The sequence below is a fragment of the Centropristis striata genome, chromosome 18 (assembly GCF_030273125.1).
Source record: "Centropristis striata isolate RG_2023a ecotype Rhode Island chromosome 18, C.striata_1.0, whole genome shotgun sequence".
Taxonomy (NCBI): Eukaryota; Metazoa; Chordata; class Actinopteri; order Perciformes; family Serranidae; genus Centropristis; species Centropristis striata.
This window is the reverse complement of record NC_081534.1, coordinates 36008834-36026886: the sequence shown is the minus strand read 5'-3', so window position 1 is coordinate 36026886 and position 18053 is coordinate 36008834. Positions and strand designations below refer to the sequence as shown.

At 39.4% G+C, this 18053-nt stretch overlaps 1 protein-coding gene across 1 annotated transcript; it reads right to left on the bottom strand.

Moving 5' to 3' along the window:
• Positions 1-7749: 7749 nt before the first annotated feature.
• LOC131990888 (NLR family CARD domain-containing protein 3-like) lies at positions 7750-10860 on the bottom strand. The gene is made up of 3 exons (XM_059356093.1): positions 10744-10860; positions 10024-10309; positions 7750-9545 (listed from the first exon to the last, which is right to left on the bottom strand). The coding sequence occupies exons 1-3, from the start codon at positions 10831-10833 to the stop codon at positions 7750-7752; spliced, it is 2172 nt and encodes a 723-aa protein (XP_059212076.1). The 5' UTR covers positions 10834-10860.
• Positions 10861-18053: the final 7193 nt, after the last annotated feature.

The window sequence follows — 18053 nt, the reverse complement described above, 5'->3', positions numbered from 1 at the left end:
GTCATCAAAAAACCTTGCATCATATTTGGGGCGTCTGTAGATGGTCAAATAGATTGCTCTATAGGGGGATTTTAACTGAATGGCAACATATTCAAAGAAGTCAAACTGACCATAAGACATGTTTTTGCATTGGAAGTTGTCCTTGAACAGGGTGGCAACTCCACCTCCTCTCTTATGTATTCTTGCTTCACTGAAGAAACTAAAATTTGGGGGGGTTCATCAGAAATTTTATTGATCAGGATAAACCCCTTGAGAGGAATCCTCTCGTTTTCGAGGGGGTCCTAAAGTACATTACAAAACAAAACACTCAACAATTTACAGACATACAACAACAAAGACAACAGGCATCAACACAAACATAACAAACAAAAAATGAACACGAGAATGAACACAAAAATGAACAAAAGAAGAATCACAACCTCTCAATGGCCACAAGTTGGCCATAACATTAGCCTAGTAAAACTGAAAGAAGCAACATAATATTATTGTAAATTGAAATTGCATTTTTAAAAATAAAAAAAATAAAAAAATAAATATGACATAATATTATCTGAAACATGTGCAGTTTAACTCAAAATAAGAAGACGGCATATTTAAAACTATGAAAAGACGTCAATGATCGTATGTTTAAAGGAAGATTATTCCTCCGATGGCGCTTTGAACTTAAATGCTTTTTTACCAATTGTTTTGTTCACTGTAGGAATGAAAAAGAAATACTGAGATGAGTGTCGTAATTGATATGTTGAGGAATATGGAATCAAAAATTGTTGTAAATAGACAGGATAATTGCAATGTATACATTTAAAAATAAACTGTAGCCAGTGAATCTGTCTTCTTATATTGAGTGTGTTATACATGATACAGTGATGAGTGTAAAATACGGTAAAATAAGTTGTAGGGCAAGTTTCCTTCGAACATTAAGTGTAAAACAGTTCTTGGATCAAAATAAAACACCAATACCAAAGTTGATTTTACGGAGAATATAGTCAATGTCAGGTTTGAAGGTAAGTTCAGAGTCAAGCCATAAACCTAGATATTTAAATTGTTCAACTCCATGCAGATTTGTACCATCATTACATATTATTATTAAATTATTAGACTTTGTTTTTAGATTATGTTTTGTACCAAAGACCATGGAATAAGATTTAGTTTTATTGAGCAGAAGTCTGTTAGATGAGAGCCAGTTTTGTACGATATCAAAATCCAATTGAAGAGCATTTTCTATCTGTGAAATATTAGATTTAGAGGAATAAAGGACAGTATCATCAGCATAGAGTTGAACTGAGGTATTAGAACAAATCACAGGAATATCATTAATAAAAATTGAGAAAAGAAGAGGTCCAAGTGTTGAACCTTGGGGTACACCCCTTTGTTGTACAAATAAGTCAGACTTACATCCTTGAACAACAACGCATTGCTTTCTGTTATGTAAATAAGAATTGAACCAGAGAAGTACATTTTGCGAAAAAACCAATTGCATAAAGCTTGTCTAAAAGTAAATAGTGGTCCACCAAATCAAAAGCCTTCTTCAGATCAATAAAAATAGCTCCTGTGAGATCACCAGAATCAGATGCTGAAAATATATCATTAGTCAACTTAACAAGTGCAGTGGTTGTTGAATAATTAGGTCTAAATCCAGACTGAAAAGGTGACAGTACATTATTTATTTTAAGATAATGTGATATTTGATTGAAAATTATTTTTTCAAAGACTTTTGTGACAGTACAGATTATCGATATTGGTCTATAATTATTTGGATCAAGGATGTCGCCACCTTTATGTATTGGCGTAATACGTGAGTATTTCCCCATTGCTGGTATCTCACAGGTAGCAAAAGACATGTTGAACAAATCAGCTAGAGGAAACAAAAGGATATGGGCCAATTTAATATATCTTGATTCAATCCCATCAAGGCCATCACCTCTACTCAGACTAAGTTGTTAAATGGCATTATGAACTTATTGGGGTGTGATTTTAGTAAATGAGAAGGTACAATGACAGGCAGACATATTATTAAAACATTGATTGTAGGAAAAATCTGATATTGAGTCAGAACAGACTGTGGAAAAATGCTGACTGAACACTTGAGCAATTAAGAAAGGGTCATGAATTATCGCATTATTATCACGTATTTTATTAATAGAGCTTTTATCAGAGGTATTTATTATGGATTTTAAAGCATTCCAGAATTGTTTAGGATTTTTAAACTTATAAGAGAGACATTCTTTATAATAATCAGATTTTGCGTTGCGGGTCATTGTCTTGGAAATATTTCTTAGTTTCCTGTAGGTTTCCCAATCAGCGTTTTCCCTTGTCTGACGAAATTTAGCCCAGGCCTTGTCCCTCTGTCTAAAAAGGCTTAAAAGATCAGCAGTTATCCAGGGAAGATGTCGTCCCTTGACCTTAGAAATTTTCCATGGAGCGTGTTTATCCACTACTTGTGTGAACTCAGAGTACAGAAAGTCCCAGGCATCCTGAGCAGTTGGTATTAACTGATACCTGTCCCAATTAATAGAAATTAAATCATTAATAAATAGGTCTATATTCATTTTCTTATGTTGTCTGATTTTTAGTAATTTTGGTGGTGCTTTTGGGATTTTAATTTTCCATACACAATAGATAACAGAGTGATCACTGAGGCAGTCTGACAATATACCAGCTTCAACAAATCTTTCAGGATGAGTGACAAGTATCCAATCAAGTAGGGACTGGGACTTAGGAGTAATTCGATTTGGTTCCTTAATGATTTGTGTTAAATTTAGATTTTCAAAGTTCTTTTTATCTTTACCAGAGGACTTATCTAGCCAATTTTTATTAAAATCGCCTAGAATAATCATTTCATTTTTAAAGGGGATAGCATCAAAGGTAGACATCAAGCACTTGGAGGACTCTACAGGGGCAGAGGGTGGTCTATACACATTACCAACAGTAATATATTTATTCTGATGGAATATAATTTTAACAAAAAGGCATTCAAAGTGTGTTGGTTTAACTGCAGGTGTAATTAGCTCAGCTGTTAAATTAGAAGAGACATAGGTGACCACACCGCCTCCCCTGGAGCCTCTATCAGCTCTATATAGAACATAATTTTCTAGTTTTATTACATTGTCAGAGATGTTGCTATTGAGCCATGTTTCAGATAGGGTAATAATATTGGGATTGTGTTGGGCTACCCATGCACGAAGTAAATACATTTTTGGCACAAGACTTCGAATATTCAGGTGAATGATTTTTAAACCTTTAATATTATTCATTTGGAATATTAGAGTTTATATGAATAATAACACTATTTAGGGTTAGGCAGATTAGATCAGAAAAAATTGTAGAGGGTTGTGACAGTACAACACAAAAAAAGTACAACACAGAAACACAAAACAGACAAGAAACAAACACAGTATAAAACAAACAAAAACACAAAAAACATAAATGATGGCCCAGCAGCCCCAGCCATCCTAGGCCAAGGAATCTCCGTGAGAGGGCCAAATTAAGTCAATAGACAAAGACCAAGAATGGTCCGCAAACAGGTCGGTCTGCATCAAAGGGAGAAAAAAAAAAAAGTGATGAAGATAGCTCCATGCCTGTCAGCTGTCAGTGAAACTGAAAACAACTGGCATTGCAACAGTTCAGTTTTACGGCAGTAACAAAAAAGAAAGATGCCAGCGAGGATAATCCATAGATACAGGTGAATAAGTCGTTCAAAATTTAAATAAATCAAGTTATATGTCACGCCTTATTAGCGCAGTCACAGCAAAGTTCAGTTCATTAAATAATGACGGCAGCAGACGCTGCTCCTGCATTAATACTTGTAATTCAATGTGAACTTTACTTATGGGGAAGAGCTCATGGGGGTCACAGGAGAGCTTGAAGGAGTCATAAAAGCTGCTTCAGCGGCTCTGTGACAGGTAAATAGCTGTGGTTTCCCGTTGACAATGACACTCAATGTGGATGCATACCGGAGGGAGTATTTTAAATTTAACTCCCGAAGTCTCTGTTTAACAGGATCAAAGGAGCGGTGTTTCTTCATTAGATCGGCACTGAAGTCAGGATATATGTGTATTTGGTTACCTTGAAACACCAGCTCCCTCTTTTCTCTGGAAAAACGGAGGATTTTTACCTTATCCTGGAAATTGAGGAGTTTGACCAGGATGGGTCTTGGACCTGCTCTGTCGTTGTGGCGGGATGTAGGCGTGCGGTGAGCTTGCTCAATGACCGGAGGAGTGGGAAAGTTTTCCGGGCCGAGTAATTGAGGAATTAACTTGGACATAAACTCCAGGATATCGCGGCCCTCAGCAGATTCAGGAATCCTTACAAAGCGAAGGTTAGAGGCTCGGCTTCGGTTCTCCGGGTCCTGGATCTTGTCCATCAGGTAAGCATTGTCCTTAGTTAGCTCCTTAGTCAGCGTGCTGAGATTTGTAACGTCGTCCTCGTTTGCTCCGACCCGCTGCTCTAGTGAAGCTACATGTTCTCCAAGAGTGTCCAGAGAAACCTGAATGTTGCACAATTTTGTTTGAATGGGATCCACCTTTGAATCAAGATGAGCGAGCATCTCAGTTTTGATTTGTTGTATGCCATCCCATAAAGTTTGTAGGGAGATCTGGCTTTGTTGATCAGCTGCCATTGTTTGCAGTTTTAGTGTTATCTAATGTTGTGCCAAACAACAATAGGCAGGAGAGAAAACAGGACTTAAACACTGCGATGCACAAAGGTGTGAATAGTATAATTAGGATTTTTTTGTCAAGCTATCTTAAGAGAGCAGACCTGCCTGCGTTGTACTCCCTCACGCTGCGGCCATATTGATGGGGTTGACTCAATAAGAACTGCTGCACTATTATCCTGACTTAACCAAGTTTCAGTTAAAAACATAAAATCAAGGTTGGGCTTGTGAATAAAATCATTGATTAAGAAAGATTTGCCAAGCAGAGATCTGATATTTAAAAGAGCTAAATGTAAATCCTTAACAGGAGACGCTGGTGAGTTTGGAGGATGACATGCTATACTCAGTAGATTGGCAGAGTTAATTGAACTCTTTTTATTTCTCACAACCATAGACTGTGCTCGCGACACTTTCACCTGCCCGCTCTCGAGTGAGTTTTTTTAGTGGGCGGTTTTTGTCAGTAAGGGGGCGGGGCCTGGGTGGGCATGCTAATCACCACTGTACGGAATATGATTGGTTGAGCGACTTCGCTGATTTGACAGCAAGGTATGGCAGCTCCACTAGGACAAACGGGACAAATCTCACAGCCCTGAATGCCTGAAGAACATGGATTGTGATTTGGTCCTATATATTGCCTTGACTAAAAGTTTGCAAAATGTCACACAGAGCAATGTACTCCAATTTGTTTGTCAGCGCTGTCTTTTGTTTCCTCCATCGTTGACATTAATCTGATAAAACGCTCTGATTTTTGTAACTTGGATCTTTTTATTTTGATAAAAATGTTTTGTTCATATTCTAGATGTAATTATTTGTCCCTGAAAATTATAAACGTAATTTATTAAATGATTAAAAAAAAAAACTTAAACTTGCTCAATACATGCTTGAGCATTCATGCAGGAAAAAATATAAGCTATTGCCTACACTACAGACTATCCAACAAACACATTTTTTTTTAGCTGTTTATAGTTTTGTCATTTGGTAGCATTTTGACAATGTAAGCACATATTAGTGACCTGTAACAGTTTAGATTAAGATAACATGAAATAGTAGTTGTGATATGTACCCTAGGGTAGTAGTGATATGTTTTGTTATTATTTAATGTATATTTTAGTTTCATAACATTTATTAATAGGTTACTTTGCTACGTGGAAACCCAACCAGCAAAGGTCACCTGCTACCCACAGCGGGGAGGGTGCCCAGGTCAAGGCAATATGGTTGACCCATGCATTGAACCAAAATTATTCCATAATAACTATTCTGACTTACATCAAGGAGTAGAACTTCTACAACAAGTAAAACAATCCTGTTTGTTTTAAGGAATAGGATCTGAAGAACTTAGAACGCCACCTGCCTGCTACTCTCTCAATGACACTTTCACTGTTAAACACTCAATTACCACTTTTGTGTCAAAACAAACAAAAGAATATTTTCCAACTTAAGCCGCCAGTATGAGTTGGGCTCTTAAAACACTGTATCCTTCTTGTCCAGAAAATGTCAGCTTCCTCCGAACGATACATCATAGTTTGTAGTTCAGACTCTCCATTTAACCCTTTCGACATCACTATGACATCAACAGGACTATTATCAGACTTTAGACATACAACAGAAACACAAACTGAAGGCCTTATACACATAGTGTCCCTTAATCTAAATCTATTATTGTAATAAGGTTATTTTTTATTCATAAGCATGGTGTATTTGAAAATACAGGTAAATAATGTGGATCTTTATCCTGGTTAAACTGAACCATTGTATTTATTCTCCTTCAATTTTTATAAATCAATATAGTAACTGTATATTCATCATTTTAGAGGCCTTAATGTTAATGTTGTCACATTCAGGGCTCTGAGATTTGTCCCTTTTGTCCTAGCGGAGCTGCTGTACCTTGCTGTCTAATCAGGGAAGGTGCTCAACCAATCATATTCGGTACAATGATGATTTGGCATGCCCGCCCCCTTACTGACAAAAACCGCCCACTAAAAAAACTCACTCGAGAGCGGGCAGGTGAAAGTGTCGCGAGCACAGTCTATGGTCGTGAGTGAGCAGAGGAGAGCGGACCCGCGCACGTGCAAAGCATGTTTTCCTCCTCGCAGGCTGCTATATTGCTCTAGGGAGCAGAGATGCAGGATACAAAATAGCTCGCGAGTGATTTGAAAGCGCTCGAAAAAACAATATGCGCCCGCGGATGTTTGATTTGCGATCGTGCAGGGTCCAGACCCAGTGGTCAGGACCCAGTGGTCTGGTCCCAGTAGTCTGGACCAGTGGTCTGGACACAGTGGTCTGGACCCAGTGGTCTGGACCCAGTGGTCAGGACCCAGTGGTCTGGACACAGTGGTCTGGAGCCAGTGGTCTGGACACAGTAGTCTGGACCCAGTGGTCAGGACCCCAGATGTCTGTCTGTCTGTCTGCCCATACCTTAGAGTGTATGTCCGTCTTTCTGTCTGTATGTCCATACCTGTGTCTGTCTGTCGGTCGGTCTGTCTGTCCATACCTGAGAGTGTGTCTGTCTGTCCATACCTAAGAGTGTCCAGTCTGCATCGTGGATCCTTCAGCAGCTTCTCTCCTGAGTCTCCTGGATGATTGTAGCTCAGGTCCAGCTCTCTCAGATGGGAGGGCTTGGAGCGCAGAGCTGAGGCCAGAGAAGAACAGCCTTCCTCTGAGATCAGACAGCCTGACAGACTGGAATTAAGGAAATAACATGAATACAGGTTTTAAGAACACTATCTCAGCAGGAAAATCCTACAGAAGTTGCCCATGTTCACTAACATGGAGTACAATTTAAATTGAACTGAAAGGATTTAAAATATCAACTGTGAATGATAATGAATACTGACCTGAGGGTTTTCAGTTCACATAGTGGACTCTTCAGTCCAACAGACAGAAGCTTCACTCCTGAATCCTTCAGGTCATTGTTACTCAGGTCCAGTTCTCTCAGACTAGAGGACTGGGAGCTGAGGACTGAGGACAGAGCTTCACAGCTTCTCTCTGACAGCTTACAGCCAGTTAACCTAGAGAGGAAAAGAGATGAACATCAGCAAATTATTTTATTTGTCTTGAATTACAGAAAGCATGTTTCATGTTGTTCATATATCCACTCACAGAGTTTTGTTGGAGGCTTTGACCACTGGCAGCAGCCTCAGAAGAGCCTCCTCTGAAGCAGAGTATTTCTTCAGGTCAAACACGTTCAGATCTGTTTCTGATGACAGTAAGATGAAGACCAGAGCTGACCACTGAGCAGGAGACAGTTTATCTGTGGAGAGACTTCCTGATCTCAGGGACTGTTGGATCTCCTCCACTAGAGAACCATCATTCAGTTCATTCAGACAGTGGAACAGGTTGATGCTTCTCTCTGCAGACAGATTCTTCCTGAGCTTCTTCTTGATGTACTGGACTGTTTCCTGATTGGTCTGTGAGCTACTTCCTGTCTGTGTCAGCAGACCTCGTAGGAGGTTCTGATTGGTCTCCAGAGAAAGACCCAGGAGGAAGCGGAGGAACAAGTCCAGGTGTCCATTTGGACTCTGTAAGGCCTTGTCCACAGCACTTTGGTAGAGATGTTTTGGTTTTGGTTTGTCTCTAGAGACTTTGGACCACCATCTTGCTTCTGCCATCAGATTGACTCCAGACTTGATGAAGGTCAGATGGACATGAAGAGCAGCCAGAAACTCCTGAACACTCAGATGGACGAAGCAGAACACCCTATCCTGGTACAGTCCTCTCTCCTCTCTAAAGACCTGTGTGAACACTCCTGAGTACACTGAGGCTGCTGTGATATCGAAGCCACACCCTGTCAGGTCTGAGTCATAGAAGATCAGGTTTCCTTTCTGCAGCTGATCAAAAGCCAGTTTTCCCAGTGACTCAATCATCTTCCTGTTCTCTGGACTCCAGTGTGGATCCCTCTCAAATTTCCGACGATATTTGACGTTTGTCCGTTTGGACTGAACCACCAGGAAGTGGATGTACATCTCAGTCAGGGTCTTGGGCAGATCTCCTCCCTCTGCGGTTTCCAACAGATCCTCCAGAACTCCAGCAGAGATCCAGCAGAAGACTGGGATGTGGCACATGATGTGGAGGCTTCGTGATGTCTTGATGTGGGAGATGATTCTGCCGGCCTGCTCCTCATCTCTGAATCTCTTCCTGAAGTACACCTCCTTCTGAGGGTCAGTGAACCCTCTGACCTCTGTCACCATGCCAACACAGTCAGTAGGGATCTGATTGGCTGCTGCAGGTCGTGTGGTTATCCAGAGGCGAGCAGAGGGAAGCAGTTTCCCCCTGATGAGGTTTGTCAGCAGCACATCCACTGAGGTGGACTCTGTGACATCAGTCAGGACCTCAGTGTTGTCGAAGTCCAGAGGAAGTCGACACTCATCCAGACCGTCAAAGATCAACACAACGTGGAACTTTTCAAACCTGCAGATTCCTGCTTCGTTGGTTTCAGTAAAGAAGTGATGAATAAGTTTCACCAAGCTGAACTTTTTCTGTTTCAGCACATTCAGCTCTCTGAAAGTAAATGGAAATATGAAGTGGATGTCCTGGTTGGTTTTGTCTTCAGCCCAGTCCAGAGTGAACTTCTGTGTTAAGACTGTTTTCCCAATGCCAGCCACTCCCTTTGTCAGCACTCTTCTTATTGGTTTAGCTCTTCCAGGCGGGGCTTTAAAGATGTCTTCTTGTCTGATTCTTGTTTCTGGTCTGTCTGGTTTCCTGGATGCTGTTTCAATCTGTCTGACCTCATGCTCCATGTTGACCTCTGCAGTTTCTCCCTTTAAGATGTAGATCTCTGTGTAGATCTGATTCAGAAGGATCTGATTTTCTGCTTTAGTGATCCCCTCAAACACAGACTGGAACTTCTCTTGTAATTTGGATTTGAGTTTTCTCTGGCACTCAGCAAGAATCTCTGAATGAAGAGAACAATGAAACCAATGAGGGGTTGTTACAGTGATTGGGAGTCATGAACTTGTTCACATTTCATTATGTATGAAATCTGTTCAGCTTGATTGATAACTACAGTAGGTCCCGAAAAGGTGAAACCACAGACACAAGACGGTGTTAAATCCAGTCGAGGGAAGTAATATTGTCCAAACAAACTTACAGACTTCAGTGTGTGCACATTTTAACCAGCTAGAAGCAACCAAAAACATGATTGTCCGCCTTTGGTTCATCACTTTTGTTCTCTGAAAGACTTTAATTTTCTTTCTGCTGGTTGTGTTTTTTGTCGCTTGTGCTATAATCAAAAGTGCAACACAACAAACATGTCTATATTTGTAGATCAGAGAGACGTTAACTACACACTTCATGTTTGTTGAAGTCTCTGTAATCTACAATTTCAATCTTTGTTACAACCATTTTTATAATGAATAATGATTCTGACTTACCTTCAGGTTCAAAGGAGGTGTTTGATAATTTCTTCACTAGTTCATTCTGATTTATCTTCACTAAAACTGTTCTGGTGACTTGCATCGTGTTTATACTGTAGGTCTGAAACATCTGATCTATAGTTGTTGTCCTGTCTGCATCCTCCAGTCGACTCTTTGGGATTGCTGGGAGGCCTTCTAGCACCCCCTGCTGCTGCAGGAACCACTTGAATTTTTTAAAGTCCTCAGCTCCCAAATCTTCTAAAGTTCTGAAGAGGACCTCTTGAGGTGTCACCATTTTTTCTCCCTGCAAAGATCCAAAATAAACCAAAAATAGTCACCTTAACAATATAGACTGAGTTATGATGAATATTTATTAGTTTAAAGCAAAAATATCGTCCTTTTTTTTTTTCTTACTGTCGTTGGTCAACAGAAAATGATCTATCTTAGATTAGATATTGTGTGTTTTGTTTTAAATTGCTTTCTTGTGAATAAAAGGCTTTTTGGAAAACACATACTGTGCATTTAATGTTATACATAAGTTATTGATGCCAACCTCTTCTATGCAAAGAACTCCAAATTTACAGCAGATAAAATGTTTTAACTTTGCTGTCCAACATGTTGGGACGTTCTTTACATTCTTTACTGATGATGAAAGATGAAATTAGAATTATGTTTATTACACATGACAATCATGGCAGTAAAACATCATTTTCAAATCATTGTAATTTAACTTCCTACCAGACACTTTCCACCTTCATGTGTGGAGGAGCTGCTTGTTTCTTCCTCATCAGTCCTGGTGTCTGTCAGCGTCTGAGTTGAGGACGCCATCACACCCTCACAATTTCAGTCCAAGTCTAAAAACAAACAACAAAGTGATGTGAAAACAAGTCCAACCAGTGTCAGAAGCACAGAGTCAGAGAAATCAAAGGTTTTACCACACAACTAACTTAAATGTAAGTTTTGCTTCACGTAGACGCAAGGTCTTGACAACTGACCATTCTATTTCTAATGTGGCAACAACTGATCACATACAATGTACTTTTCAACACAAGCATACAACTTTGGAGAGAAATTCAAAGTTAATGGCACATCCTCTCCTTTGTTCTGACCTCTAAACCTCAAAAATCAACTTTCCCTCTCTTCACCATGTTTCTTTTAGCCTCCTTTGTTGTAAGCCATGTTGTCATCTTTCATTTTCATTTATCCTTTATTTATTTAATAAAGTGCTGAGGTTTGGTTTTGTCTGAATTGAGAACTAATTTTAGATTGCGCAGTTGCTGGAGAGTTTTAATGGCTGAATGTGCAGTGTTAGCGGTGCAATATAGAGCTGTGTCATCGGCGTAGAGATGAGCATTACAGTTTGTTATAGTGGATGTAATGTTGTTAATGAAAATGGTAAACAGGACAGGACCCAATATTGAACCTTGTGGGACCCCCTTTGTTAAAGGTAAAAATTCAGAGCGGTTGGATGCGAGAGTCACACATTGCTGTCTGTGGGATAGGTAGTCCTGGAACCATTAACATGAACTAGAGTCAAAGCCAATGTTACTGAGTCTTTGTAGTAGCAGAGCATGGTCAACAGTATCAAATGCTTTTGATAAATCGATAGAGGGCGGCAGAATAATTTCCTTTGTCCATGGCACATATAATATTGTTTGTAACAGATGTAATAGCAGTAACTGTACCATGTTTTGATCTGAAACCAGATTGAAGGGGACTCAGCACATCATTTAGTGAGAGGAATGTTTTGAGCTGATTTTTGACGAGAAATTCTAGAACTTTAGCGAGACAGGGCAGTTTTGAAATTGGTCGATAGTTGTTGAGGTTTGATTTATCACCACTCTTGTGTAGTGGGACAAAATGTGCCGATTTCCATAACTGAGGGATAACGGCAGAAGAAATGGACAGATTAAACAGGTATGTAATTTGATCTGCTATATGAGGAGCACCAAGCTTTAAAAAATAAGGATCTATTTTATCATTGTCTGTTGATTTCTTGCAGTCTAAACCCTGAAGTGCTTTGATAACAGCATAAGACATAAACAACCACAATCTATGTAAGAAAAGCAAAAACACAAACTTGCCAGGACGATGACTCTCACTTCATCTTTCAACTGTAGATCTGTAGGTCCTCCTCTCTGTGTCTTCACCACCTGTTCTTATCTTCCACCATATTCTTTCTCCTGTCTATGAAAACAAGAAAACAAAGAAAAAGGAAATTCCAATTCATAATATTTTTTTATTTTAAAGGCAAAGCAGCTTTCAACCAAAGACACATTTTCAAAGAGAAACTTTCCAAATGGTTTCATAATAAAAATACAGATTGGTCCTTTATTATGACATTGTTGTTATTTTTGGGAACAGCTCGACTGAACTCTCTGACTGTATATAAAATAATTAAAACTTCACACTGATGCTTCAATATTCATCTAATAATGTCACATAGAATCAGAAATCAGTCTCACACAGAGACATACATTTAGTACATTTTGCTGATAATACTATTGTACTTTTACTTCAGTGGGATTTTAATGTACATTTTTTTAACTTGTAACCAAGAGGCAAACTTCAGGGCTGATAATGAAACAAACATGGAAGTGTCAAAAGCTGCAGTTTATCATCTAGCTGCAAAATGAAGCCAAACCTCACAGAGCTTTGTGTTCAAATGTTCAACTTTACAGAAGAAATAAATATATTTACTCAACATAGCTGTTGTCTCAAGGCTCCAAATATAAAACATGTCTTAAGATACATCCAATTCATTTCTAGATACATTAACATGGTCAAAAAGCTGTTCTTGTTCTATTTCTAAGAACACATGATAAATGCAGGTTTTTAACCAGTGGAAATCACTTCTGATATTTACTCAAGCAACGGTTGCAAAGGACAGTTTATTACCTTAATGTCACAATTTCCTGAATCGAGTCAGAAGCAGAAGTGCAGCTCTGAGCCAAACTGCCACACTCAGCATTTAAAACTCCTGTCTCTCTTCAGCCAGACTCTCAGTTTAAGGCAAAAGTGGCCAAAAACATTTAAATCGAGTTGATTAAAATCAAATATGTACACATGAAAAACATTTCTTTCAGTTCAAATAGCTAAAAACTGGAAAATATTTAACTCATCATCACTCAGTTGACGCAAAGATGTTGAGTTCAGCATTTGGCAATTCTGTAATTGATGAAATCAGTTCAGCAATTTTATATGAATTTATCATTAAAATCGATTAAATAATGTGCAGCCTGCCCCAAAGAGTCCTTACTGTCAGTGTTGAGGCTGTGGAAGGTGGCGTTCAGAGAAGAGACCAAAACCTTTCTGGTTTCCATCCCATTGTAGAATGTACAGTCTGTTTTTATTTAAAGGGCCAGCAGATGGTTGCTATGGTGATGACAGGCCCATGCAAAAAGAAAAGACTTCTTAAATTGTTCAACTAGCTTGCTGTTACTTGACAAATATTCTTCCTCAATTAACAAAATCAACCAACAGACAACAAGCTTAAAAGGCAGAGCCCTTCAGTGTTCCTCTTCTAATATCTGCGTAGCACAGGAAGTTCTCCATATATGGTTACACATGAAACACTTGAAGGCCATTGGTTTAACAGAGCTCAACATATCTAATAGTGTTGGCTCAAGGCTCCACCTCGCTACATCAAATATAACACAAGTCATAAAATACATCCAACATTTCTAGATCCATAAACATGGTCAAAAAGCTGTTCTTGTTCTATTTCTATACACATGATACATGCAGGTTTTAAACCAGCAGAATTCACTCCTGATATTTACTCAAGCAACGGTTGGAAAGGACAGTTTATTACCTTAATGTCACAGCTGGTGGAAAAGTGTCCGGAGCAGAAGTTTAGCTGTGAGCCAAGCTGATGACTGAACTGATGTGTCTGATGTGTCAACAGATTTCAGAATAAGTGAACTGAAACTGAGTCTGACTGCTCAGACAGGATGTTGTGGTCTGTGTGCAGCAGAGGTCAGCAACAAGTGCAGGTTAGGTGGATGTGCACGCTGTTTTCATCACACATCTAAAGTGTTATTAGTGATTAATAACGACTTTGTAAAACAGATCGGACTGAGGTTACAGTTTTGAAAAGCCCACAGCCTCAAATGTTGTTCTGAGGAGCTTCCTGTTTCTGCCTTATTTCCCCTCAGCTCTCCAGACTAGAAACTCGTCACGTAGAGGCCTCGGCCGCTGCAGCAGCTTTGTTTACACGTCCACAGCTGATTTATAAACAGCAGCAAACTGACATGATGATGGTATTCATCAGTAATCACACATCACCTGTAATTCTTCTCCTTCATAATAAAAGACTGTGTACAATTTGATGTATGAGCCTGATAACATGAATAAATAAAATCAGACCTAACAGGATCTGAGTGTTTCTGTGACTTCCTGTACAGACTGAAGGCTGCTGGAAACTCTCTGACCTGACCACAGCTCTTTGTCTCCGCCCCCTCCACCACCGCCGGCTCTCGTCCACTTTACAGACGAGGAGCCGCTCACACCGAACGAGCCTCATGAAAGTGACACCTGGTGTTATCATGAAAGAAATGGAGCTTTATGTTCATATTAACCTCAGCAATGATGGAAAAAAGGCTTTAAGGCTGTCAGAGCGTAGCCCCGTTTGGGTGCTTAAAAAAAAAAAAGACCATATTTTGAGATGTTCAAAAATGACATGCTAAAACAAAAGTCATACTATAAAATGTCGATTTTTGTCAAAAATGGTTACATTTTAAAATGCCTAAAAATGCTAAAAATGGGTCAATTATAGTCTGTTTATTCATATTAGACCAAAATATGGCCAGAGATGCCAGTAAAACACCATATTATGGGATGTCCAAAAATTGGACAAAAACACAAAAGTCAGACTATCGCATGTCGTTTTTTGTCAAATATGGAGAAGTTGGGGCGTCCTGATGGTACACCTGGTCGAGCACATACCACAGAGGCTCAGTCTCCACAAACAGGTGGCCCAGGTTCAAATCCGGCTCGGAGCAGCCCCTGAATGCCACAATGCTTTCAAAACATAAGTTTGACCAAAGTTGACAGAACCTACTCTGTGCATTCCTAACAAGAAATTATTATTTCATTATAACTATTGAAAAAAATATTCACGTTCTATTACTCTTTTTTCTCTTGAAATGAGGCCTAATTTTGTATATTTGACTAAAACTGAACAATAATAATGAAAAAAATATGAAAATGATTTATCAAATTGTTGGTCATGAGTTGCCTTAAAAGGTGAAAAAAAAGTTGTTAATATTTTTTTTCTATATGTCCTAAGACCAGTCTAATGTCATGCGGTCCTTTTTGAGCCCTGAGGACCACCAGTGGATAGTCAACAGGAGGACTAACAAGGGTTAATTTAAATGTTTCATACCTAAACTAAAACTCCATAACCCCTTCTAAATATTATCTATTATTATATTTTATATTTCACCTGCGTACTGCTGCTTACTTGAGTCTGTAGTCTGTATATTTTCTAAAGTCTATATTTTTTCCTAGTTCTACTATATATTTTATACATATTTACTTATATATTCATATCTATACGATGTCTTTCTATTCTTGTTGGAGTAACTGGAGAGAAACCGAATGTCCCTCTGGTGATCAAAAAAGTTTTTCTGATTCTGATTAACATGGAGCGCAGTATAAAGCTAGTGGAACAAATGTTTCACAGATAGCAACATTAAGCCTGAATCTCTGTTCCCCTTTCCTTTAACTCTGAGCTGTTAACGTACAGATCTCTCTCTGGAGGAACAACATGTGGCTGGGAAATGCATCAGAATAACTCAGGTGAGCTGTAGAATTGATCCCGTATGTGATGATTATCAGACGACAAGGTGAAGGCAAAGTGTGGCTTATAAACTGATGAGTAAACATGATTGTGTCTGCTCTGTTGGTGCTGCAGGAGATAGACGGTGGAGTTCAGAGGAAGTGTTTTACTGGCCCAGGAAGATACGTGTATAATGGACTACATTAAAACTTTCCTGAACTCAGATGAATGTCAGACCACTTTATCTTCCCGTTCACCTCTGGGTTTCAGTTTGGACTTTAAAACGGTCAGAAGGACTGAGGATCTCAACTTATTTAAATATTTGTATTTTTCTATATGTGCCCATGTTAATCGCTTTTTTTGAAAACCAGATGTAGTCACACTTTCATCCTTCCACTGACTTCACTAAGTCCAGTGGTTGTGGGATTGTGATGCTGTATCGGCCAAAACCCGATGGCACCACGACGTCGTGTACCTGCGAGGAGCTTTTCTTTGCATTATTCATCTTTTTATTTTTACTTTGTCCAGTTGTCATTTTCTGTCATGTCCTGACAAATTATGTTTTCACAAAAACACTTCTGAGCTTCATTTCATCAGATGTTAGTCAGCACCATCTAGTGGACAGATACTAGAACTACACCATCTGATTTATCTCTCTCTGACTGGGTTTCTGACACTGGTCTGACTGGGAAAAGTACACAAGTATTATCAGCTCCATGTAAAGTATCAGCAGTAAAAGTACACAAGTATTATCAGCTCCATGTAAAGTATCAGCAGTAAAAGTACACAAGTATTATCAGCTCCATGTAAAGTATCAGCAGTAAAAGTACACAAGTATTATCAGCTCCATGTAAAGTATCAGTACATGTTTTCATAAGGAGCAGTGTGTGTTGCTGTACCATACCATGGTTACTTCATGTTTTCATAAGGAGCAGTGTGCGTTGCTGTACCATACCATGGTTACTACATGTTTTCATAAGGAGCAGTGTGCGTTGCTGTACCATACCATGGTTACTACATGTTTTCATAAGGAGCAGTGTGCGTTGCTGTACCATACCATGGTTACTCCATGTTTTCATAAGGAGCAGTGTGCGTTGCTGTACCATACCATGGTTACTCCATGTTTTCATAAGGAGCAGTGTGCGTTGCTGTACCATACCATGGTTACTACATGTATTCATAAGGAGCAGTGTGCGTTGCTGTACCATACCATGGTTACTACATGTATTCATAAGGAGCAGTGTGCGTTGCTGTACCATACCATGGTTACTCCATGTTTTCATAAGGAGCAGTGTGCGTTGCTGTACCATACCATGGTTACTCCATGTTTTCATAAGGAGCAGTGTGCGTTGCTGTACCATACTGTGGTTACTCCATGTTTTCATAAGGAGCAGTGTGCGTTGCTGTACCACCTGTGTGATGTTTTCCTTTGAGACAGGGATTTTACTCTGAATAAACGTTCAGCAGATCCAGATATGTGCAGCCCTCCGAGTCTCCACCCTCCAATCCTCTGATCTCATAGGTCCCTACAGGCTTTTCTTGGCCCATTGTTCGTCTCGTGTAAATTTACTTCCTCTCTGAGTGAGAAAGTGGATCAAAGATCAAGTCGAAGTTCCTTGAGAGGCACAAATTCCACGTTGCTCTCCGTTGTTTCTGGTTCATGATGAGTCATAATGCTCCTCCATGCCATCACCTGGAGCTTCCTGATCCACGTCATCACTTTGAAGATTTTTTATTTTAGCGGCTGATACTGCGAGGTCTGCCTCCAACTCCATTTGCTCCATCTTGGATTTCAGTTTTATTTCCTCCAGTTGCAAGGTGCTGTAGTGTAAATTTACTTCCTCTCTGAGTGAGAAAGTGGATCAAAAATCAAGTCGAAGTTTTAGTTTCCTTTATTATCAGACATCAGAATACTCTGCCGAGGTACAGACGAGAACTTTGTCCATTTCAAGGCTGCTGAACAGACGGTGTCCCCGAGTCCAATGAAGCCGTGTTCTCTCTGGATTTTCTGTCTGTAAGAATATTTAAATAATTCTGTTTGTAACGTCCCACAACCAACGTATGGCACGTTTTACTCTGCTGAGTCTACTTTTTAACCTTAAAAGGATTCAACCTATACTGTTTATATTTCTACTGTCTGACTAATCCCACATCCTCCAGCACGTTATTCTGGTTTAGACCAGTTGTTACAGTTCTGTTCTGATCAAAAGCTCAGACTGGGTCCTTCAGTAAAAGACCTCAAGCTCCTCTAAATACTGTAGATTTT